The sequence below is a fragment of the Monodon monoceros genome, unplaced genomic scaffold (assembly GCF_005190385.1).
Source record: "Monodon monoceros isolate NGI ecotype Baffin Bay Population unplaced genomic scaffold, NGI_Narwhal_1 Super_Scaffold_5, whole genome shotgun sequence".
NCBI classification, from domain to species: Eukaryota; Metazoa; Chordata; class Mammalia; order Artiodactyla; family Monodontidae; genus Monodon; species Monodon monoceros.
In genome coordinates, this window is record NW_021703782.1 from 60,945,429 (window position 1) to 60,972,045 (window position 26,617).

The 26,617-nt window shown below is 42.3% G+C and overlaps 1 protein-coding gene across 5 annotated transcripts in view; it reads right to left on the reverse strand.

Moving 5' to 3' along the window:
* SMARCA2 (SWI/SNF related, matrix associated, actin dependent regulator of chromatin, subfamily a, member 2) overlaps nt 1-26,617 on the reverse strand; it is a 172,761-nt gene that overhangs the window by 143,274 nt on the left and 2,870 nt on the right. For 4 of the 5 annotated variants that reach the window (XM_029203350.1, XM_029203351.1, XM_029203352.1 and 1 more), the window contains 3 exons: nt 15,444-15,704; nt 11,651-11,780; nt 5,246-5,635 (listed from right to left, as the gene is read on the reverse strand). In XM_029203350.1, coding sequence (XP_029059183.1) covers nt 5,246-5,635; nt 11,651-11,780; nt 15,444-15,668 — 745 coding nt within the window. In that variant the 5' untranslated portion in view covers nt 15,669-15,704. Of the gene's footprint in view, nt 1-5,245; nt 5,636-11,650; nt 11,781-15,443; nt 15,705-26,617 lie in introns of those variants that run through there. The other variant, XM_029203354.1, reaches the window with a different exon arrangement.

The window sequence follows — 26,617 nt, forward strand, 5'->3', positions numbered from 1 at the left end:
TATTGGAAGAATTTGTATGAGCACACCAAATAATAGATTTAATACACTGAAGCCCTTTAATAAAAAGAAAATCCGGGTGTTACTGATAAGATTAATATCATACTAATTACCCTAAATTCAGTTCTCAAAGTGTTTTTCCTCCTTTCAAAGTTTAAGTAAGTCATCAATAAAAGCCATACCAGTGCAATAGTGTACACATTTCACTTACTCTGGGCGTTTTCTTCGTTAGCATTATGGCTTGTAAATACTTATGTAGAAGTGTGTGCCAACTCCTCGAGGTATATTCAAGTCATTGTTTTTAAAACCATAGGATCAAAGGGACGTATCCAGAGCATGTCTGATATCCCTGGTTCCAAATCTAGCCGTTTTCAGCCCATGACTGTGGACTAGATCTGATGCATACACACAGCTAGGCTTCTTTAGTCCATTAATACAGAGACATCCTTATGTGGTTGAAGGACCCTTAAAATTGAGAAGCCAGAGAGACCCAAACGTGGACTTGGATATTCAAATCTCCAATTCCAAAAGGACTACAACTCCAAAAGATGCAAGGTTCACCTTGTGTCTTTCCAAAATAACTGATAAGTTTCACCTACGGGCTGTGTGAGCCTCAGCAAGTTACTTAGCCCCTGGTGCTTCAGTCTCCTCGTCAGTAGAATGGGGATAATAACAGTACAGTACTCACCTCACAGGGTGGTAGTGAGGATTCAATGAGACAATGCGGCTACGTGCCCAACCCTCAGCTCTGGTCATATTTACTGCCACCAAGGACACCAAGGTAAAGAAGCCTAGTTTAATCACTCAGCTTTTCAGAAAAGCTCCACAGCAAAAGAAAGGCTTTCAAGGAAATTTGGTACTGTATTAGCCAGCAAATTTGGAAGTGCACTCTTCTAGAGCAAACTTCAAAATGTTTCCACAGTTTAATACAACTCAGCACAAACACTCAGATAAGTCGGCTTGCCATGTGCTTCCTGCTAATCCCCCATCAGTCACAAGCAAACTCCTTTCTAACTAAAAACTGCAAGTTCATTTACTGCCTGGGTCTATTTTATCCTCCCTCCAACAGATTATATAAAAACTTCTCTTTACAGAGGCTAGGGGGCTGACTGCAGCTTGCTGCAATTAGACATGCCCAGAACACAACTACCTAACCATGAGGTGTTCTGCCTGTCCTTCAGGCAGTTGAGTTGCCTGAATGGATTTTCTCTGTATCAACAGAAAGCATCTCGACAACAGACACTCATGGTCTGCAAAACGATAAGAACTCACGCCCTGATATCTTCAGATGGAGGACAAATTACATTCTTTAGCTTATCTCCTATTCCCTTGCCAATATAAACAAGTTAGGCTGAATTGTCAGAGGTACAAAATGTGTCTGTTTTCCCGTCAGTCCTCACTTCAGAAGTCAAGGTAGGTATACGCCCTGACTCTCCTGAGGGGTGTCCCACTGCAGCTAAGTGTTGGGGGGAGGGATCTTTATTAGATGCCTGAATTTAAGAAACGGTAAACAAACTTATTAAATTACCTAAGTCTCACATGTACAGAATTTCTGTACAGAGTTCCCACTTTACCCTCTGCACAGAAGGATGTTTATGCAAATAAGTCTGTGTATTAGACAAGGATTTAAGTGGTTTCCAGAGGTTGAAAAAAATAAATGTAATAATGATGCTTACATGAAGCAAACGAAGAAATTTTAGATAACTAAAAAAAGGAGAGGGGGAAGCAGGAGAGGCACAAGCACTGAAAAAAATCACCAATATATCTCTCACTTTCTACCATGAAGGCTTCCCTACCCACCGCAAAAAAACCCAAAACTTTTCAGTTCCTATTTTGAACTTTGCTTTAGTCTCTTAAAAAGAAAAAGGAATCAAAATTAAAAGAAAAACGCTGGGTTTGATTTGAGTGAAGCCCATAGCAGGCAAGGACCAGAGTTATTTATTTGTTCAGTGCACACTTCCGCCAGTCAAACTGTAATTCTCTGGTGGTGGCACTTGTGGTGAATGATAACTTTGGAGTAGGTTTGAGGCAGATCACCCCAGCCAAAAAGATTCTCTTCACACATGAATGACACTGGCAAATGGGACAAGAGAAAAATGGAATCACAGCTACCACCAGTGAAGCTGACATACTTAAATTGATTTTTTCCTGAAATATTAGAAGAGGCATTTATAAGCAATTATATTGCTTTATTTAAGAAAAGGAGGGGGATAAACAATTAATACAAGTAATATTAACTTAAAAAACCTTTTTTTGTGTCTTCCTTGGACTTGTCCGAAATACCCATGCAAAAAAAAAAAGTGTCTTTGTCAAGTAAGGTCATCATCTCCCTGTGAAATCTGAGATTTGGGGGCAAGATGAGCAATGTAACCTCCCCCTCCCAGTGACAGGAATGAGTCTGCTCTATTTGAAGAAAGTATCCTCTTTCCTCCTTTATCCACAGCCTCTTTGCCCACTCTGGCACTATCCACCCAAATATTTTCATTTCTAATGACTGCTGGAAATACAAAAGACACGAGCAGTGAGTAACAATGACAGGACCCTGGCGAGGGAAGATGTACGCATTGGGTAAAAAAAAAAAAAAAATGGAGCCCTCTTCTCTGGAAATGATCCAGAAAATGCACCCAGGATTGTGTTGGTTAGGATGTGAAGTATTTGTTATATACAAGTGTCCGGCTAACTGAAAATCCATCCTTTAAGTTTTACTACGTCATCTGATCTCACTGTGGTGACTTTGGCTGAAAGGGTTTCTCAAGCAAAATCACTTAGCGTGCTGCCTTCTTGAACAATACCCTGGAAACTTTTCCTATTGTGCGTAGGTCATTTTTTTTGTTGTTGTTGTCGTTTGTTTTTTTTTATCAGTACGCGAGCCTCTCACTGTTGTGGCCTCTCCCGTTGCGAAGCACAGGCTCCAGACGCGCAGGCTCAGCGGCCATGGCTCACGGGCCTAGCCGCTCCACGGCATGTGGGATCTTCCCAGACCGGGGCACGAACCCGTGTCCCCTGCATCGGCAGGAGGACTCTCAACCACTGCGCCACCAGGGAAGCCCTCGTAGGTCATTTTTAAAAATAACAAGCCTCGCTGAGGTCCATGATGAGGGGATACCCCAGGACAAGCTGCGATGCACGGGGAAGTATGCCTGTGTGACATGGTCCCTCACGATTACCTTTTGGGAGGCGCAGATTTCGCTCCTTCCACCTTAAACTACCAACAATCTGACTATGACCATTCAGCCTCTACTGGGACCTCCTTTAGTTAATGCTCCTCATATACTGAGATGCAGGATACCAAGGTCACCAATGTTGCTGACACCGTGTCTAGAGTATGAATAAAAAGGCTCTGAGAAAGGAGCAGAGATCCTTTTCCTTCCTATGCACAGGAGTGAAATGCCCGCACTTGGTACACAGAGCTTGGGAAAGAGTCTTTCCCTTGTCATGAGCCTATTGGTCACGAAGGAGCCAGGATGGGGAAGGGGATAAGGCCATGGGCTCTCCAGTCAGACTGCTGGCATTGAATCCTGACTCTCCATACCCCAGATGTGCCACACATGCAAGGTACTTATTACTGAGCGTGGAGTACAAGGTAAGCTAGCAGGCACTCAGTAAGCACAAGCTACACACATGCATAGACATACATACATTTTTGCTTCTCTCTGGCTGCATTCCTGAGAGCTAGTTTTTACAGTTTTAAAGCCTCTGAACACACTTGAGTGTTCAAACTACCATTTTATGCATGGTTTTCCTGTACAACATTTTCCATCTCTGATTTTTGGTCCCACGGGGTCCTCCACCTACCAGAGCACTGTGGTGAACACACCGAAACCTAGAGATGCCGCGATACTTTGTTGCTCTTTAAAAAAACCATTCCTAAGGCTCCATCTACAATTAACAAGATGCGTTTATCCTTCTAGTAGGCAACCCTTAAGAGTTTCCTCTACCAGAAAAGAAACATTTACAAACTCAGAAGGTAGAATAATAAAAAAAATAATAACAATCTGAACTCTTTCCCTTCGTCTAAGTCCCAAAACCTAAGAAGAAGACCGATATCCCAAACTAGTTGCAATGATCCGCTGTCAGGGCCTGCCCAAATGAGAGGGAACCACTCCCAGGAAAGGGTGTCAATGACAAGGAAGCACCCTGGGATTCAAATTCCCTAAGATTCAAATTCTCTGGAATTCAAAACTGTGGTAGAATAGAACCATAAACTCTGTGCTTATCTAGTTGCTAACCAAAACCTTCCCAGAGAAAACAACATTCATGGACGATCACCCTAGAGCCCCTTGGAGCTCTGAATTCTATCCGTGGGATCAAGCCAGACCACCAGAAGGTCGTACAAAGGACTACCTCATCTCAACCCATTATATAATGTCATAGCTTCAGATCTGATGCCAGGGCACATGGGAAATAGGCCATGTGGATTCTGTTACTCTCTTTGTTATGAACAAATGTTACCAATGCCTCTACCATGCAGTGCCCCTTACAATAATAATAACAATAATTTTTTAAAAAGTTCCCACCTGGGAAAGCTACTTTATACTCTCATGCTAGAAAAGACTCTGCGTCCACTGAGAAACTGGTAAGCAACTTCCTTCCGAGTGGTGAGTATCAGGCACCAGACCCTGTCTCCTTTCCTGACTGCCAGGAAACTCGAGTCACCTTGGAAGCTCAGATGCAGCAGCTCCTGTAGCTCCCCCCCACCCACATTGCCAACCTCCCTGACCTTGATCTCTACTTCCCTTTGTCTCTGATTTTCTACTTGGTAATTCCTTTACCGCAGGTATGCTTCTTTGGAAGCCTCCCCAGATGCTTTTCACAAAAAGGGACAGACGTAAATAAATAAATAAATAAACAGACACGAAATAGCTCAAGGAGAGCAGATTCGAGACGTGCGTGTTGGCAACGGAACGCACGGGGTGTAGGGGTTCCTAACCTGGGGTGTGTGTAGACGGGCTTCCGACAAACCTCGCACCGCTTGAAAGAGAATGCGAAATCACGGGGCTTTGTGCTTATAGCCACGGCTTGTGCCAGAGTCTGCAAAGTTTAAGAAGCACTGCTCTAGGACGTAGGCAGAGGAGACCAAGAAGCGTGGTCAACTAAGTGAAGCAAAGACAAGGGAGCCAGGGAGGTGCAACAGAAGGCTACGTCAGCCCTGAGCTGATCCCACCAGCCCAGCACTTCTGTGCAGTTAGCAGTCCTTCTTGTCCGAGTTGGACCATCACGTTATTCATTTGGTTGCCTATGAACCTACCAGATGGCCTGCTGTAGTTGACAAGGGCCTGCTGCTGCGGCGGCGGCGGTGGCTGCGGCTGCGGTGGCGGCTGCGGCTGAGGCGCCGCCTGCTGCTGCTGCATGCCCGGCAACGTCCTTTTCCCCTGGACCGCGAGCTGCAGCGTTTCCGGGAGGGGCTGGCCCCGGGCCAGCATTTTGTAAGCTAAAATCTGAGCTCGCAGCTGATGCAGCTGGACGGGACTGAAAGGCGAGGGCCCCCTGTTGGGCTGGCTCATCGCCTGCGGGTCGCCTGGGATGAGGGTCCCTGGCTGGCTTGGTGGCATCTGCGGTGCGGTTGGGCCACTTCCCGATATAGGGCTGGAGACGTGCTCGGGGGCTCCCAGCGGAGACGGGTGCGGCGACATGTAGCCTAGAATGAAACACAAAAGGAGAGGTCACAGGCTGCCCCCCGCGACCCAGAAGGAGAAGCATTCCCGAACGTTTTGATAATTTTCTAGAACAGCACTGATGGACAGACATCGAAAGCATAGGTAACTTAATAATTATGGGCTTTTATATAACTTATAACTTATATATATCAAATATATGCATAATTTAAAGAAACAGGCAAAAGTAATTTTCATAATATATAATTTAAATCGACATAGCCCAAATATTATCATTTCAAAGTATAACAATTATTAAAGAGAGATTTTATGTTCTTTTCTTCCTATTCAGTTACGACGCTGTCTCCACTGGGACTAACCACATCTCAAGTGATGGACAGCCATATGTGTCCTAGAAAGTAAACTGGTAGTGGCTGTCGTACACCTAAAGGAAGGGCACCAGGAGACAGTATTATACGTTAAAAGTAGCCCGACCTGGAGAACAGAACATGAAGGTGGCTGCTCTGTCGCAGTGGGGAATGAGTCTCTCATGGGGATATTACTTGGTTCATTATAATGCACTTTATGAATAATTTGCCATGATTGAGGGCCTCCATTGTTGTAGGCACTAAGCAAGGCACTGTACATACTATTTTAGCTGAGTCCTCCCTGGAAACAGAGACTGATAGAAGGATTGAGTGGAGCTGATTTATCTGGAAGGCACAGGGGCACTGGCAGGGGTGTGGAAAGGTGCTACGTGGAAGGGACGGCAGCCAGTAATGGGTGCATGATTAAGCCAGTTGCTGTAGTGGGTACCTAAAGATTAATCTCATGCACAAGTTCTGGGATAAAAAGGCACATAACTTGCCTCCAAATTATCCCAGGGAAGGAGCTGGGGTATTTACACTCCATCACTGGTCACTGGTTATGACTCTGGGGATCATTAGTCCCCGGGGACTTTGCCATGTGTGAGTAAGGCGGACTCAAGTAGACTGAAGGTGAGATGGTAGACTGGCCAGTGGATATAAGGCTGGTGGGAGCACAGAAATGGTAATAAGAACTAGAGGGAAGTGAGTGGAGTATACATGTTTTCTACAGTCCTCACCACATCCCCAGAAGATATGTACCGTCACCTCATTTTTTAAAATGAGGAAAGGGAAGCTCAGCGAGTTAGCGAGTTACCCCAGGTCACACAATCAGATCTTGGTAGCTCCAAGATTTAAACCAAGGTTTGTCTGATTCCAAGGCATATGCTCTTTCCATGGTCTAATATTAATTTGGTTTTATAAAAATAAATTAAAGGCTTGAAAGTTTCAAACATCTTCTAGAACCATTTACGATACAATATAAAAATGAGAGTAATCTGCTTCGGTTACAAGAGATCTAAATGGGAAAGTTAAGAAGACTTTACTTAAGAAAGAAAAGTCAAAATGCACAAAAATTTCAAGGAACTTATTTCAAGAGATGAACTGTACAGCCTGGACGGAGAATGCCTAGAAAAACACACGACTGAGCATTGCTGAAGGGAAATCCAAGGGGAAGGAGAGGACAGAGTGGCCTACTGCAGTCCAGAAGGTTATCTTCAATTCAAACTGAGTGTAATTCATCAACTCAGAGGTGTCCTAAGACACAAGTAAAACATTAGATTAAAGGGCTTTGCCTTTAATAAATGCACCTGCATCACACTTATTTTAAAGGTCATCACATGGGTGTTTATTAGGCAGCTGCTGTGTGTTTGAACCCTTGTCAAATCTGAGCCAAGACAGCTCTATGCATCTATGCGGAATCACAGCGGCCCAGGAATATCTGACCCACATTGCCCGGGGACTCATCAACATCATCCACAAGACTAGAGAAAATAAAGGATACAGTTACTTTTACCTCAAACTGCCATTTGGAGAGGGAAACAAATTTAGCCTGATCCTCTAAGACAAGAGTAGGTTTTGTTCTATCAATTGGTGAATTGTAGAACTCCATTCAGAGTAATCCTGCCCTGAAGAGAAATGGAAAAACTGCTAACTCATTCCCCAAATCCCTACTCTACAAGGGAGCACAAAAATCACGCAGCCATTAGGATTCTAGTTGGTCATAAAAGTTAGCCAAGAAAATGCCCCTGAAATCAGCTTGCAAGACAAGCAGAAATTTAAATTCCAGCATGTTGTTATTTATAACAATAAACATTTAGAGCATATCGATAACATACACTTAACTTCATCATTAACATTCTTCCTTCTTAATGAGGTTAACATTCACCTCCTATTAGTAATGCTGGTGCAAAATGGTAGTTTGTTCATTAGGAAAGCACCTTCCTAACACCTTTTTGACCAACCCTGCATCTACCACTGGAGGAAAAACTTCCTACTATAGTTACTGACATTTTCATGGTAGAAGGGATACAACCAGGTGTTAAAATGGGTCATGTCTCCTGCCCTCTAGTCCATCCTCCTTCCTGAGGGCATCATCAATTATAGTTTACCCATGATAAGTCACAGGATGCCTAATACAACAGACCAAAACATTAGACGATCCAATCTAAAGGCAACTGTGCAACGCTGTTCATCAAATCTGCTCTTTTCAGCTATGAACTCCTGGCAAGGCAAAGTTACGAAGATGAGGCAGTTACATTAAGTACAGTAATTCATTTTACCTCACATTTGCTAAGAAACTAAGAGTGGAATAAAAATCATTTTCCAGGATTAATCAATACAACAAAATTCTCCCTCAAGTGTGGAAAGAAGAAGAAACTGGGGGTGGGAAAATTTGTTGCCTAGAATTTATAGGGGATGTTAATAGAATCATTCTATCACAGTATGACATTAAAAATGTGACAGTGTTTCAGCTAAAGTGAGAGAGATTTCTTTTTTTTAATGACATGACTTGCATTCCATAAAACTTCAGGAAAATCAGAATCTAAATGATACAACATAATATATTTTCATAATTATCTTCAGTTGAGAAAACAGTGAAGAAATTACCTGAGAGTGAAATGCCTTTGTCTGCAGGATGACTGTGCTGATACAGAATCTGCTCTTTTTTGAAATCTGGTTCGATTTGCTCATTTAAAAAAAAAAGTAGTCAAAAACTGGCAGTTTTCCTTCCCTCATCTTCAAGGGCCATTATCTCCCTAGGCGCACCTTGCCTCAGAGAGAGGCAATCACCTCTCTCCTTTTAATAAACTGGAATTTTTAAGTGCCAATTTTATATGAATTTTCTCTTCACACACACACACATACAAACATTAAATATTATATACTTGCCTTTAAAGGCTTTTTCTAGCCAATGGACTAAAAATAAACAACGTTATCATTGGGACCATAAGGTACACAATTCAGTATTTATTGAAGGAAATGGTTTTGCGTCTCAACCAATACCTTAAAATAACCTAATAGGTTGCTAGGTAGTTAAAGCTGGCAGTCTTCCGATCAATACCACACCTCTCTGTACCTGTGTGTTTATAAATGGCTTCCTACGACGGGGTTTTTAAAGATATATGCTATTATGGAGTCTGAATTCTTTTTAGATAATTATATAGACTAAGACTGCATTATACCAATACTACTTTATTCAAAGACATATTTTAAGTCACTAATTCCCCAGCTTACAAGGCACTTTACTATTACAGTGAAAAATATTACGTGCTAGTTCTGATTCCATCTAACTTAATGCAGACTTCTGCATTCCAAAGTAATTATAACTTACAGAAATTATATAAAAATTAAGATCTATTGAAAAGTGTTCACTTTTGAATACATAAATTCACTTCTCTACCTACTTGAACAAAATTTACTCAATTTCCAATTATGTGCTAGACATTGTGCCAAGTATTGGAGATTCCAGGAAAAAATCATCATTCTAGTAGTTGAAGAAAGGAACTGAGCTATGAAAGAAATTTTAAGATACATAAAAGTAAAAATGCTCACTTATAATTCACGCATTCCAAGTGTTTTCCTTTGGAGTCTTCCTAGGGCCCCACTGCTAGAGGTACTGCAAAGCTGGGAGCAGACAGAGCCACCACTAGCTCTGAGAATCACTGAATATAACTCATCTATACCTCCCAGGTATTAAAATGAGATCTACATTAGCTCTGTGAACACACCTGGCTCTTTAGAATTTAAATGATAAACCTGGAAGTGTCGTCTCAATTCATTCTTAACACTGAATGGGTCAAATTCTTTTCTTCCTGTACCTCAAGAAGTCCCAATGATTCAGCCTGCTTTTCTAACATGATCAAGATTTTACAAGTCATTTGCAAAACTTACGCCTGCCTGCCATCAAAATTCAGATCAGAGTCCAGGATCTTCAAAAACCTGCCCGAATATTAGTAAAGATGCACTCCTATGCCTCCATGACTTGCTTTTATATAAATGTATATATGTATTTAAAAGCAAATACACTTCTCTAAACCCTCACAGTCAAAAATCTTCCCTTGGATTGATGGATGTCTGATCATGGATGGAGAAAAAAACTCACATACATTAAATTACAAAAAAGTATATACAACAACACATAAAGCATAAACTTTGAATTAGAATATCAGCACATTAATTAGTGCTGGATTAGTCATGCCCTTGGCATGCTGAAATGTCCATATAATGATTCTGAAAAGAGGTTACATTGCATCCAAAAGACTTTGAGGTATCTTTATTATTCTATTTATTTATTTGGCTGCATTGGGTCTCCGTTGCTGCTCGCAGGCTTTGTGTAGTTGTGGCGAGCGGGAGCTACTCTTCATTGCGGTACGCGGGCTTCTCATTGCAGTGGCTTCTCTTGGTGCGGAGCATGGGCTCTAGGCGTGTGGGCTCATTAGTCGTGGCTCGCGGCCTCAGTAGTTGTGGCTCGCGGGCTCTAGAGTGCAGGCTCAGTAGTTGTGGCGCACGGGCTTAGCTGCTCCGCGGCATGTGGGATCCTCTAGGACCAGAGCTCGAACCCGTGTCCCCTGCATTGGCAGGCGGATTCTTAACCACTGCACCACCAGGGAAGCCCCTGAGACATCTTTAATATGCCTTCAATAATGAGGAGAAAAGGCACCCAAAAGAAGAGAAATCTACCATACATTGATTTGGCCATTATTGTGGGTTGAACTGTGTCCTCTACAAAGAAATGTTGAAACCCTAACCCCTGGTACCTGTGAATGTGACCTTATTTGGAAATAGGATCTTTGCAGATGTAATCAAGTGAAGATGAGGTCACATTGGATTAGGGTAGACTCTAATCCAATGACTGGTGCCCTTATAGGAAGAGGGAACTCTGGACACACACACAGACACACAGGCAAAACGTCATGTGGAGAGCAAGACGGAGATTGGAATGACAGATCTACAAGCCAAGGAATGTCAAATATTGCTGGCAACCACCAGAAGCTAGAAAGAGGCAAAGAAGGATTCTTCCTTAAAAACTTCAGAGAGATCACAGCCCTGCTAATACCTTGATTTCAGATTTCTGGCCTCCGGAACTTTGAGAGAATACATTTCTATTGTTTTAAGCTACCCAGCTTGTGGTAATTTGTTACAGCAGCCCTAAGAGACTAAGAGAGCCACCCACCAGCAACGACAGGTTATTCCACTGCCAGAAAAAGCCACCTTACAAAGTAGGAGTGTACAATTCAAGGGACACGGGTGGCTCATCTTACCTTCACATCTATGCTGTTATTGGGAGGCAGACCTGGAGTCTCCTTCTGGCCCTGTCACTTACCGGATGTGCAAACTTAAGAAAACAAAGTAAATTCTCAGAGCTTTAGCCTCTCCATCTATAAAACTGGGGTAATATAATTTATCTCACAAGTTCAGGGTAAAGATTCTGCATGAAGTACACAAAGCACTTTGCAGAGTGCTTGGACACATGGTGGCCAGTAAAACTACTAGGATTTTGCAAAGAAAATTGCCCACATCAACCATAAAGTTGTGTTGGTGGGGATAAGGGGAGATTTCTACAGGGAAAAGAAACCGGCTGGATTCCATCCTCCTTAAACACGTTCTCTGGAAGTCATAATTAAAATAACCAATAGGAAAGATGAAAGACTGTGGTACAGAGCCAAAATCAGGTATGTAGCAGACACAAACCTTGGCTGTGTTGGTCCATCGGACTCTGGGGAGGGCCCATTCCTGGGTGAGGAGGTCGCATAGCGGTGCCCTTCATGGATCCACAATGGATATCTTCCACAACCCCCTTGTCGTGCATACCATCAATGGGCTGAAACATTTACAGAATATCAGTCAGACGTCTCTTTAAGGCATAATATTTCTATCTGGTGTTTTAAGACCCCTTCCTAAAAAGTCTTCAAAATTGTGGCGCAATCATCTATTACCCATATGATAGTCATATATTTTGACATTTATTTTACATATATTACTATTTACATAGATTTCATAGATGGGACAAAAAATAAAATAAAAAGGACTACACCAATAGGATCAGCAAAACTACCTGTGAAGTCAAAAGTTAAGGCTTTAAACAGTTGAAATGTTTTTGGTCATGTCAAAACCTGCAAAATAAAAATGAAGTTCTGTTCACAAGGTAGACAAATATAAACTATTCTTCCATACCCTCTTACGTAAGTCCTGAAACCTGCCATAGGTTGAAGCTAGTCCAAAGTCTGAATGAAGGAAGGAAGACTCTTTGAAACGTCTGTGATGATCTATTTTTTGGTAGCTTTATTTCATCAGAGGGGAAGGAACCATGGAAAGTTTAAAAGTTGAAAGCAGAAAGTTCCAAGGCAGTTGGGAAAAGAGGGACAGACAGGGTAGAGCGGTGAATGGGGGTAAATACTGAACGGGAAAGAGGGTGAAACAGATGAAGCTATACTACAGAGGGAGGAAGACAGAAAAAGGTTAACGGCAGAGTTTGGAAAAAAATAAAGAACACAGGGGCTGGAAACAGGACTTGAGGCCTTGTACACAACAGACACACAATAAATAGCCATTGAATTGACACTAATCCAATCCAGAATTGGGCAATGGAGCACGTGTTTGAGAAAGGAAAAGTCTATTCCTCCCCAAACTGGAATAGCAATTTTCAAAACAGCCTGAAAGGAATATTTCCAGGAGTTTATAGAAACCAAATGACTTCAAGCAAGAAAGTATGAGTGTTTGCAGTTTTGGAGAAAGGAAAGTTAATTTCTGCAGAGTCAAAAGCATGCACTTGAAAAGAGGAGAAATTTACCATAAAGAGGATGTTCAGAAGAAAAATGGGAAGAATTTGGTATAAAGAGTGTCTCTGAGTCTGTTAAATAGTAATAATAGAGAGGAAATCAAAGCAACACAGCAGATGTATTTAGGCCACTTGTTTATTTATTTCCAGTAATGTTGAAAAGCAAAAAGCTGAAGCTCAGAGGGAGACGGAGGAGAAAGACAAGGAATAAAGCTGCCTATAAAAAGATTCTCAGAAAGTGAAGGCATCTGGTCAGCAGGTGTGAACTCCAGGCACTTCACCATGTCCTCACCCAGGGAATTATCTGAGGGACTGCGGGCTGAGGAAAAGCAGGATGAGAAAATGCAAAACTTGCAGAATGAGAGCAAAACAAAACAAAAAAGAGCATTGATGGGGGCAGAGAATAGGAGAAAATGTGACAAAGATGCTAGATAACGGAACAGAAGGGATCAGAAGATACACTTATACATAAAAACAACCCGGGGCAAAAACATAACATTAACCCAATACACTCATGCATACGTTTAACTTTTAAATGCTTAAATAGTAATAGAGGTGAGCTAAATATTTTCCTTCAAATCTTTCATTTTGGAGGTGAAACATCCTTAAACCCTTCTGAAATTATTTAACCCGCTTGGACTAAGGTTAACAAGTGACAGATCCGGTCTATAATATACTTCCCAAATTAATATGAACACAAGATGATTTAATGACTTCGATATGTCTATATGTTCAGTATGTCTCCTAAAGAATGTGATATGGAAAACGAGCAACTTTATTTCTCTACATACCTGACAAGCTAAAAATGTGTTTAAAAGAAATCAAAAAAGCAGGGAGAGAACTTGGGGATATTATAGGGCTATCCATGATATGTTGTTAAATGAAAAAGATGTTGTTTCAGAGTAATTAACAGTGATGATACGATGCTATTATGGTAAAAGGGAAAATTTTTAAAATCATACCTGAATATGCATACCTGTGCTTAGATGGTATTTTTACTGAAGATGGAGAAAAGTAAGGTGTAAAAAGCATATATAATAAGCTGTTACTGGGGGTGAACCACTTCTTTTATTTATGTCAATATGGTTTTACTTTTCAAAATAAGCATATATTAATTTTCTGATTTGAAAATCATCAAATAACAAAATTTGCAAAACATGAATCTTCCCTTCTGGGCTGCAATGCCTTACCTTAAAACTGACCTCCAGGGACTTCCCTGGTGGTGCAGTGGTTAAGAATCTGCCTGCCAATGCAGGGGACACAGTTCGAGCCCTGGTCTGGGAAGATCCCACATGCCGCGGAGCAACTAAGCCCGTGTGCTACAACTACTGAGTCTGTGCCTAGAGCCCGCGAGCCACAGCTACTGAGCCCGTGTGCCACAGCTACTGAAGCCTGTGCACCTAGAGCCTGTGCTCCACAACAAGAGAAGCCACCGCAACGAGAAGCCCGCGCATCGCAACGAAGAGTAGCCCCCGCTCACCGCAACTAGAGAAAGCCCGTGTGCAGCAACGAAGACCCAATGCAGCCCCAAATTAAAAAAAACAAAAACAAAAAACCCCAAACTGACCTCCAGTCCTACACAATTAAAGGGAAGAATTGCTCTTTTCTGCGGTAACCTTTCTGTTTCAAACCAGTATCTCCCACAGCTTGCCTGCTCAACATCAAGAGGCATCTCCACCACCCTGTCCACCTGTGATGTCACCCAGAAAAGATGTAAAACCTCTACACATCTCTTCAGGCCTAACCTTCAGGTAATATACAATGGTCCCATAGATTTTCTATGGCTATCGCTACGTCTCAGAGCAAATTGTCACAGAGGATCACGTTTGCTTTCTCAAAAGGCCATTCTCTCTTCTTTGCATCTCCTGCAAAGGCATAATGCCCACGTCATACCGTTATGCTCATCCCAACAGCAACAACCCGAATCTCATAAATGGAAGATTATTATAACCTTCGTCCAGAAACAAACAACTGGCCCTGGGTTCTGCAAAATCAGAGCCCTCTTCCAAAACCAGAATAAAGCCACTTCACAGACAGAGAGCAAAGTGCATTTTTAGGAATTCCCTAAAAACTACTTTATTGCAATCGAACCTTTTTTGAAAAAATCCTTTAGGAAAGGACTCATTTTCCTTTTATTCTTTGGGAACTACGGGATCTTTTTAGGGAAGAATAATTTTCAATACGTTCATTCACGGATGATATATGGTACTTAACATACATAGTTGGAAAAAAAAAAGCAAGAGTTATTCACTAATATACTTATTTGCCAAGCCAAAATACCTGCAACCCACAATTCATAGGATCTGTCAGACTGCATATTGTAGAACTTCCCTGGTGGTCCAGTGGTTAAGACACCATGCTTCCAATAATGCAGAGGGCATGGGTTTGATCCCTGGTCAGGGAAGTTCCACATGCCATGTGGCGTGGCCCAAAAATAAAAAAAAAAAGAGAGAGAGAGGGAGAGAGAGCTGCATATTGTAGCTAACACTTTTTAAAAAGCCAAGATCAGATCTCCCTGACTGGTGCAACATCTGTAACAATAAAAGAGCCTTGGAATGTATGTTTTCAATCATGTACAAGGTAAGGGAAAGACCTAGCTTGATTCTCTTGTAAACAATAGTAGAAAAAAGAGAGGGGAGTTATCAGTGATTATTAGCCATCCATGACTCAGAAGATGGATGGATGGATGGGAGAATGAACTCTTACCTTATGCATTTGATGCATGCCTTCCTGCGGGAAGTCAGCAGACCCCATCGACGGCATAGGGTGTGAGACACTTGGAGGCCCAGGACTTGGCCCCATCATACTGTGGACGGAACCTGGGGATGGTCCAGGTCCTGGACTGGGCCCAAGAATTGGTCCAGGAGAGGGTCCCGGCCCTGGCGAAGGCCCTGGGTGGGGCATCGCACCAGGGTCTGTGGGCGTGGACATCTACTTCTCCTGACTCTGCCAGTCAGTACAGTGATACTGAGTTGGAAAGAAGAGAAAGGAATGTTTTAAACATGATGTTACGATCAGAATAAAACAGTTGTTAGTATTAGATGGTGCCATTTCCGTAACAAATATCAAACAGAACTGCCCTGTCTAGCCCGGATGTTTGAGAGAGTGTGGATATATCCATCTGCCCTAGTCTTTATGAAGACCTCTTATTTAAAATGATTCCCCGGAAAGATATAAATCATCTAAGATCCAAAAAAAGGCTCACTGGAGAAACTCAAATGTAAGACATAAGGAGAATTCTAAACAAGCTTAAAATTTATTACTGAAGCCAACAGATGCTCTTCATTACTTGGGCACCTTACAAGGCATTAACCCCCCAAAGCCATTAAAATATACACCTCCTCAAGAAATACCCAACCAAGACCCACTTGCATAAGTCAATAAGCATTCAAACTTCACAGAATTCTAGAGAGTTAAAAGGGGGAGCAAGTACAATTTCATAAACTGAGGATGAAAGGGAATTGCCAATCATGGGAAAAGAAGAGGTTAATGGCAGTCAGACAAATACGGGTTCACACAGCCGCATAGGCAATGACGCACTGAGACTAAAATGTGATGGTACGTGTAAAACCATAGCTCTGTGCCTGGCACAACAAGCAGCCTCTCTTACTGAGCCTTACTCCCCGGCCCTGCCACCTCCACTCCAGCAGAAACGAACAGAAGGGCAGGTTAAGACGTGGTCCTACCACCAGGTAATTAATTAAAGACCACGTGGACAGTGGAGGGCAGGGATTCATCCCGGGCCTCTCTGGGGTCCAAGACTCACACGAGACATCAACCATGACTCCTGGATCGGGGCCCACCAGAGACGTGGTATGAAAATTCCGGTTCTCCAGCAAAGCGGTATTCCATCACCCATGTGCCAAGACTTCTTGGCATCCCCACCGGGGAACTGCCTCATGGGGTGGGTACGACGGGATCTTGGATATCAGCCAAAATGAGGAAATAAGCTGTTTTCTGAATTTTGATGGAGATGAATGATCCCAGGGTAGTCATGGTGATATATTATGTCATCTGGGGGCACACACCTGTACACACAAAACCTCTTCTGATGCCGAACTTACAGAATCCTAAGTGGACTTGCTTACCCAGTGATTAGTAGCAGGGAAGAAATTAGACCATAGGGGCTGGGTCACCCACAGCAGGGCTCTTTCCATAGTGAAATGAGAGGTTAGAGGGAAAATTAAATGAAAAAAACAAAAAACCCACGTTACTTCCATTCTTAGCTAACTACCGTCACCTCTCGAGGAATCTCTAGAATGTGAGGGCCGTGAGGGTGAGGTCTGGCCCTTCTTAGCTCCTGTATCCCCAGCACCTCCAACCAGCATGGAGTAAGTGCTCAGAAAAGATCTGAATGAAGTGTAGACAAAGTTGCAAGGGCAAACTATTAATAGAGTCAATTTTAAAAAATAAAAAAATTAAGAGAGCAATCAGGGTTTGAGGTATGTTCAAACAAAGAAATCTGAAAAGTGGAGGCAAGAATTTGGCCAATCTGATAAATGAATTAGGGCTAGAACAGGAAGGGATGAAAGGCTGCTTTGGACTGATTATAAGCAAGGGATCACTCAAACTGTTTTGCTGATACAAGATGGGACTAAGAGAACACAGTTCAAGTGATTTCTAAAACAACAGGGAAGCTTGGACAGTAAATTATAGCCTGAATTCACTAGAGAGCCAAATGTTATTATTTATTCTTTGTGATTAACAAAGCAGGCGGAAGTAACCTTTTTTTTTTTTTTTTTTGGATTCCACCCCCTCACATATACACACACCCACCCATGTCCAGTCAGCATTTTAAATTTAGGACGCTGACGTCAATTCAGGGGTACTACAAGTTAAAATGTTCTTTCATGTATATCAGCAAACTAATAAACCCCTTTATTTTTTAGTGAATAAAAGGAAATTGCTTACTTCCTGTTATGATTTACCTTGAAATTGGCTTCAATGGCTATGATGGCAAGATACCACAAGTTTGAACAATGAAGATACAAATGCTCAGTCAGCCTGGCAGTCCTACTTTTCATGTTTTATATTTTAATATCTATTATCCCAAAATACCAACGACTTTCTGTGCGTATAATGACTTTCATCTGGGAGTCTCGTAGAATGTTGTAATTAATTGTATGCAGTCCCACAGAAACGCTCATCATTTTTTGTTATAGGAAATTACTAAAAACTTCTTAGGGGGAAAACATATGAGACAGGAAATGGAAGAATACGGACATAAAGAAGAATGTTAATATAGGAACGTGTTATATAGGAAACATTTTCGTAAGAAGAGAACCTTTAGGAGCATGCACTTAATGAATGTGTCCGTGAAACAGCATAGATGAATAAACAAGAAGCCAGCTCAGAGAAACAGCACAGTTTAACAAGGGAGCAAACCTGCCCCATCCCGCACAGCCAAGGGACCTGGACTACCGCACAACTTGAATGTGACCCTCTGGCTTCTGACTGGGAGCCCAGAGACCTTGGGTTCTGCCCACCTCAGGGCTGTCACCAACCCCGGGGTTCCCGGGCAAAGCGTGTTTTTTTTTTCTGGGGTTTCTCAGCTTCCTCTGGGCTTGGAATCGAAGCATCTCAAGGCTCCCTGCATCTGCCTATCCAGGGCTTGCAGCATCTCCCGATTCCTCCAACCTTAAGTGTGGGCGCGCTCATCAGTGAACCTCCAGGGCAGGACCCGGGCTGTCCCAGGATTCACGCCACGGCACCATCACCCAAGCGTACCACAGAGGAGCACCTCTCAGAGACGAGGCCACAGTCCTGGCCTCCTATTCCTTCCTCTTCATTTCTGGTGGCAACTTCATGATGCAGCTCCAAGACACAATTAAACTTTCCCACAGCGTAAAGCAATTCGGGGGTGTAAATTACAAAGAGGTGCGAGTCTCAAGCAGAGGCGCAGGTCATTACTAAGTCCCTGTGGTTAAGGGTGAAAGTCCAGTATTGGCCAACTCAGCTTCCCCTCACCCACCCTCCCGGTCTCCCTAGGAATCCAAACCCCTTTCTTTTTTCTTCCAGGCACCAATTAAGTGATGCAGATGGGGTGGGGACAGTGGGGACAGGCACAGGGCGGATGGGGGAGAGGCGATGGCTCCAGTAACCTTGAGAGGGCAGGAGTGCCAGGTCTCTCCGCAAGATAACACTCAAAATCTATTTTTATTTTGTGTTGGGGGGCGGGGCGGGGAAGTTTTACATTGTCACCAAAAAGAACGGCCTGTTCCATAATTACATGGCCAATATAAGGAAGAAAACGTGTCTGTGTGTAAGGAGGTTAGGCACACAGACCTCCCCGTACCCCGGCACTGCCAGGCCCCTCTCCTCCCCTCAACGCTTCCCTCCACCTCACACCAGCACTCCCTGAGGGCCAGGCCGCTGTGTTCTTAGCCAAGAATTTTTCAGCAGTACACCCTGTCTTTTTTCGTCCTGACCCTGCCTTTACAACCGGGGAGTGTGCGCTTTTTAAAAATAAAAGTCGTTGGAGCTTCCCACAACTCCAACCACTGTAGACATCCTCCCTCAGCCCGAATTCCCTTCCTCTCCCCTTTGCAGAAAGCCCCAGCATACCCATCTGCATATTAAAAGGCGTTCAACTTCATGGAATTTTAAGGGTCACCAGTCCCACCATGACAACCAGGACAGAACGTCTACCGTCCTGTCTCGCTCCAATCAGCTGAAAGATCCCCACACTTGCAGTAATACTTCAACACAACCCCATGTGCTTCAGAATCATTTCAGGGACTTGACTTGAGGACACATTTGGTCACGTCCCCATTTAAAAGAGGAGGGCAGGAAGGGACCACAAAGCTTGCCCAAAGTCACATCTGTGAGTAGAGCTTTTTATCTCTTCACTCCTGGCCCAATACCGAGTCACGGCACCATCAGGCAAGCCAGGCCGTCCACCAGTGTGGAGAGCTGTCACTCAGGCTGAGCAACGATGCACAGAAGTGCGAGGCAGAGGATGCAGAAGCAAAGATGGAAACAATGGGAGATGTCACGAGGACTGGGATTTGGCTGTGATCCTATGTTAATGTGCGAAGGGACAGAGAAGTGAAGAAAAGCCCTCGAGAGAATATGAGGCAGAGACAATGTTATGAACCTAAGAGGTCGGTGATATTTAATCAAAGATCCAGAGGACCTGTTTTACTCATCTATTCCCAACTGTCCTGGCTCTCCCCTGGGCACAAGGCATGGAGGATGTACAGAAATGACCAGAGGGCTTACCCAGGGCTCTGCAAGTCTGACAGGGAAACAGGACTTATCCATAAATAGCAGTGAGAAAAAAAAAAAAAAAAAAAAAAAAGAACATGCAAGTTCCTGCAAGACCAGAAGGGGTATAGCTAGAGTGTCCACTCTAGTCACGGGCAGCAGAGAGGACTTACAGCTTGGAGGGCGGAGGCAAGAAAAGGGAATTAAGGGAGGCTTCGTGGAGAAGGTGCCATTTCTGCTAGGCCTTGCAGTAAAAATAGATAATAAATAAATGTTTCCTAGCAACTTGTGTTTTCTAGTCACAGAAAGAGTTTGGGGGGGAAGCACAACCTGCACTAGACAACACCTCTTAAATAACTTCACGAAACGTAATAAGGAAGCGTGGGGTGATCTTGGATCTCCAGCAGACCTTTATCTCTTCTGCATTTACAGAAAGACTTTGGGGTACAGGTCGAAGGTGGAATATGAGAAATAAAAGTTAGGCCCGGTTCACATCCCTAAGAATAACTGTTGTTTTCAAGTTTTCTGGCTGTTACGGAGAACGATTAAGGCTCAAGAGATAGTTAAGATAAGAGTTCTTTTTATGTCTGTTTGCTGATTCAGACTGTCTCCCCTGACCCTGAAGGTTTTCTCTGTAGCTTTCTCTGTAAATGAATTGAGAATTCCCCCACAAGAAGTAGCAACATCTCTAGAACTGGAACACAAGTGCTGCTGTTCTTGATGGGGGAGTAGAGAGTAGGTAAGAACAGCAAGGAAAATAAAAGAAATAAATCTACCAGAAGTTTCTTTTTTAGAGGCCAAGGTTGTCTGGATAGGTGGTGAAATATACCCAAAGCCCTCGTGCTTCTTGGTCTGAGACGCGCAACTTTAAACAGTGCACGAAATGGTTTGTGCCACAGATAAAAACCACACTGTGCCTAGAGTGAACATTCTACGTGGCTGGCCTGAAACTCGAGAAAAGCATGGAAAACATCTTTCTCGTTGTCATTCCTGGCGGTTTACCATTCAAAGTCGAGGTTGTTTTAAAAAGTGGTTGGATGAAAAGTGTGCTGTGTTTGCTGGGCTTCTGCGAACTCCGCATCGTTGAGTCAAGGAAAGGAATTAGGATGCAAGCTGCTGCCCTCACTTGGAATAAAAAGCCTTGGGACCGGAATAAAAAGCCTTGGGACCGTCCCTGCCCAGAGTCAGACCTGGCAGGGGCTCCAAAGCAGATCAGTGCAGGACAAGAGAGAAAACAAACTTCAGGGGCCAATTACAGCCCCGTGAGCCCCAGGCACTGCCTTAACAGGAACCTGGCTCTTGACATTATCACCCTAGACATACCATGAGCTGCCTTCTCAGAAGAGTCTACCTGTGATGCAATTCCATGACCTCTTTGGTAAGGACAGCCAATGTTTCCACAAAGGAAAAATTCTTTAAAGCAGGGTGTTTACAAGAAAACCCAAAGTACTAGAAGCTCCTCAACAAAAAAGCACTCCGGCAGAGCATCCCTCTAACCCAAAATCCATGTCCACTGGTAGTTACAAAGGTAATCACAGACAACCATCACTTCTTAAATTCAGTTGAACCCAAACTGCTAGGTAATTGGTCAAAACCAAAACAGACAAACCAACAAAAACTAGTAGCAAAGCGTGACACCCTGAAATGTAATTCGTGTGTATTTACACATACACCCATCCTTCCTAGGTTCTGTTAGGCCCCTTTGCAAGGCAACCTCATTTGGGATGCTGATAAGAATCAATGATGGCCACTTTCATCTCTGTCTGCTAAGATAATTTTATTTATACACTAAACATGTAAGAGTCTGAAATACATACTGTAAGAACTTTTTCTGGCTGAGATGGCACACGTTGACTTAGCAGTAAAACTTGACCATTATATGCTGAATGAACCCCAGCAGACCAATGAGATGCCCCACTTTCCCCGACTTTCACAGCAGCAACAAAAATTCAAGCATGAACCCTTCAAGTTCACTGCAATTAAAATGAATAATGGCCATTTACAGTGTTAATCTGCCATTAAAAAATAAATCACCACGTAGTTTATTTGACCTCTGAATTTCAAGTTCTCTTTTACAAAACAGGCATAGTAGTAGTCAGCTACCTCAATTTTTTTTTTTTTTTTTTTTTTTGCGGTACGCGGGCCTCTCACTGCTGTGGCCTCTCCCATTGCGGAGCACAGGCTCCGGACGCGCAGGCTCAGCGGCCATGGCTCACGGGCCCAGCTGCTCCGCAGCATGTGGGATCCTCCCGGACCGGGGCACAAACCCGTGTCCCCTGCATCGGCAGGTGGACTCTCAACCACTGCGCCACCAGGGAAGCCCACTACCTCAATTTTGATATGAAGCAAATAAAGTATTACATGTGAAAACACCTTGTGAGCTATCGTATAAAAATGTATGTTATGGCGAGGATCCTTCTAAAGCCTTCAATTCCCACCCTGGACTTGAAGTCACCATCTGCTAGATTAATCTAACATACTTTTTGTTCATGAATTCCCTTGCTCCAAACTTCTGAGAGAAACCTCCAACACACTCTGGATAAAACATTCATGCTTTAGCCTGGAAATCAAGTCGTTCTACCTTCTCCAACTTGTATCTTTTGAAAATTCTTCCCAACTGGAACCTCTTGCCCTGGGCAACCAGGTCAAAATTGGTCCATTGGTCTTCTCACAGTTTCTTTAGGCTCGGGCCCTGTGATCTCAGGACTTTCTCCTGATCTCATATGATCAGCACCCACCACCCCACCCCTGCCCTCCTCTGGCCACAATCGTCCTCCATCTCGAAGACTCTATCTACCCCACGCACTCAAGAGAGCCCATCCTGATCTCTCCCTGTATCAACTGATCTGTGCGGTGTACAATTTGCTATTCATACGTGTTCAGGCATGTTCTTTGTAAGACATAAATTCTCGATTGCAGATCATTCATTTTTTACGGATTTATAGACTTTGCTTAATAGCATTTTAGTGCATGTAAGAATCCAGCACAACAGCAAACGGCAAAAGAGTTGCAAATATTTGCAAAGCTATTACATGCCCAGCTTTCCTCACGGACATTCAATTTCCAAGTTCAATGACTTAACTCCCAGTAGGATGGTAAAAACTGGACAATACAACCTCAAGCAGGTAAAGAAATACAGTCATTCTAAACAAGAAAACACAATCCTAACACAGACTGATAGAGAACTTCCCCTGGACTTCTGTTAACCTATAAGATAATATATCCCGATGCTTTTTGGTCACAGATTTTTTTGCTGTTTTTAAGTAACTTTAATTCCACAATTCTGAATTCAGTTTAAACAAACAAACAAACAAAAAAAGAGGGGGGGGGAGTTATATTTAATGGGTTTTAAACTTCAAATTTATTTCAACTTCTATGAATTCCATTCATCAATTTACAAAAGGGTCAATATTTCAATTAGATCAGTTTCTAAAAGGTTTCTAAAATATTAGTGCTTGCAGAGAGGTAGATGATATATTGGCAGAAGACCGAGGCTTAATATATGTGGAACCTAGAAAAACGGTACAGATGAACCGGTCTGCAGGGCAGAAATTGAGACACAGATGTAGAGAACAAACGTATGGACACCAAGGGGGGAAAGCGGCGGGGGGTGGTGGTGGTGTGATGAATTGAGAGATTGGGATTGACATGTATACACTGATGTGTATAAGATGGATGACTAATACAAACCTGCTGTATAAAAATATAAATAAAATAAAATTCAAAAATTCAAAAAAAAAAACAAAAACGAAGACTGATGCTTATACACCACCTAAAATTACATAGAATACTGTCATCTTTTCAAAAGTATAAAATTATACAGCCATATTCCCTGATGGTAACTGAATGTTCTGAAAGTCTTATATCTAATAAAACATTACAATTCATAGTCGGCTTCAGTTACATAATAATGTATCATGAAGTCCAGAAAGGCACCACTTATGTAAATATTTCGGTCAAAAATCCTGTATTTCATATCTAAAGCATCATTCTAAATGAGTGAATTACTTACTTATTCTCTCATAATTAAAATTAAATAATGTTTATATCCAACATTCAAAAGATTCAACTATTTAGCTCCTGAATTTCATCAGCTGTGTTATATGTTTTGCTAAAGTATAATTATTCAAGTATCTTTGACTGTATCTTTAAAATCTCTAATATATCTAAAACACGTTCCAAAAAAGTGCTATATTAATATGAGGGGAAAAAGTAATAATAAACAGTAATAAAGTTGTAAAGTTTTCCAAACCCAGGTTGCAGGATCCCATTTAACTTGGTGATAAATATCTTAGGCAAATAAATATGCTATGTTTCATAATGACTCTGGCAGAACTAAGTTTTAGAGTCCTATATTCCCTGGAAAATATAGTCATGACTTTCTATGCAGAAAAAATAAACACCCCAGGGCTTCCTAAATACTCTACCAAATAACCTACCACCACCTGTATTTTCTATTCCCAACCACTTATAGAATGATCCATGACTTTATTAACTGGCTAGAGATTAAAGTTCCATAAACAAATACTTCCAAAGACGACAGAAAATTCAGCATCCTCTATTGTTCAAAAACAAACTACAGGACACATGTAAGAAAAAGGAGCAATTGAGATGATCATTCTTTTATAGAAAAAAAGTGACAAAACAAAAATCAGAAGCAGCTCCCCAAAACGGCTTTTCACATCAGGGAAATTTTCTCATCTGTTCACCAGAAATACTGCAGAAGAAAAATGTGGCTCATTTACGTAGAGTTTTCTAAGGCCACTCATGGTCAGCAACAAATTGTCCATGACTTCCCTTAAAATCATCTTGACCAGAAACAGTGTGAATCAAAACTTCTGGTGGCTAAATCAGGTCTGATCAACCCAGCCTCAATATACTAGTGCTGGGAAACACTCCTTAGCATTATATTTGTGACTGTTCAGTTGTTCTCATGGCACCATGTCAAGATGTCATAAATAGTGATTTATTATTTCTCTGGAGTATCGAAAAGCTGCTGACCTAGGAGAGTTTGACAAAGGCCTTGTTTACAAAGGAAGACTGCTAAAGGGAAAAAAAAAGCCAACATGAAAACACTAGAGGATGACACCACTTTTATAATATATGAAAGTCTTCTCTTTTACAGTCTTGTTCCAATACATACTAAGCCCTCAAATTGAAATGTCAAAATATTACCGGAATATAAGGGGTATCGCGATGATCTCCTAGAAGAGCATGGTATGTGCTTTCATGCTCGCCTGTAAAATAACTTATCTTAAACTTAATCAAAGAAAAAAGGTTTCAATAATTATTTCTTCGCCAAAGTGGTACTTTCTGGTTAAAGTGTCAGAAATATTTTAAACAGAATCCAAAGATTAACAATATGACAAATGCAGAGGCACTTTTTTTTTTTTGGTCAATTCCAAGCCTCAGGTGTTGGTCAAAGCACTTTTTAAGAAACTTGACGAGAAATGCTCAAAAACCACTTTAAAAAAACGAACAAAAGAAAAGATCTAAGGCTGCTTTGAACACACTCTGGCGGTGAATATTTTCTGTGAAACCCCACAGTGCAGCCAGTCCCGGGGCTGGGATGTAACTGATGTCACTGAGGAGAGAAAAGCTGCATGTAAGGAAGCACCCCCTCACCTCTGCCAATGCTTCAAGGGTTCTGATACCCCAAACTCCTGATTTATTTTCCAGCGTTCTTCAACAATATGGCTTCTCTCTTTAATGCCCCCAGCAAGGTAGAGGGGAGGCTGTCTACAGGTTTGGTTTTTTATTTCAGGTCATAAATATCTTTTGTACCTAATAGGCATCTCCAAATCCCCTCTTTCCAGCAGCAAACATTCCAAGTTGTCAGGGAGCTTCAAAAAAAAAAAAGTCCAGGAGAATAAAAGGGCAATTAGATTCTTAAAAGAGAAAGTGTGTTCTATTTGCATAACAATGCACCAACTTGGATTCAAACCTGCCACACCTCTTAACACTTCACCAGTGAGCTAGAAGTAGGCTAGAAGCCTAGCAAGTCTAGTGTAGGCAAACAAGACTGGGGTAGTGGTCCCCCCCAAAAATGGTGGAAAATATCACTGAAACATTTGAATGTGCATATATAAGTCTACACGCACATGTAACACTGGGCATGGCTTTTATTTCAGTACAGATCTCAGAGGTTTCTGAGTCTTACGTACATGGTTAGACAGGAATTTTCTTCCACTCAGTACTCAAGCAACAATCTTTCTGTTCCTACAAGCATTCTCTTCCAACAGCCAGGTGTAAATTAAAAAGTCCTTTGAAATGGAAGTTTAAATTTGAACTCTGCTATTGGTAACGCACAGACGTTAAAAATAACCACTCAGTGCGGTAGACAAACGTGTATCCTTAATGTCTTCCTTATGCTCTAACATCACACATAGTTAGGAACACAGCCTACCTAATAACCAGGAGATAAGGATGACACCTCTCCATAAAATACCGACCCGGGTCGCTTTGCTTTTTCAAAAGCACCAACCTCCGTCAGGTTAAGGAGGAGAAAAGGAAGAAAGAAAGAAAAGAGACAACCTTGCAAAACTCTCCAAAAAGTTATATAAACAAAGGAGGGGGGAAGCCCAGTATGGGCTTTGCACCCATGTGCTACTAAAGTTACATAACACCCGCTGCAGACATTAAAGAAGGAATGGATTCGGCACAACAGCCCCACT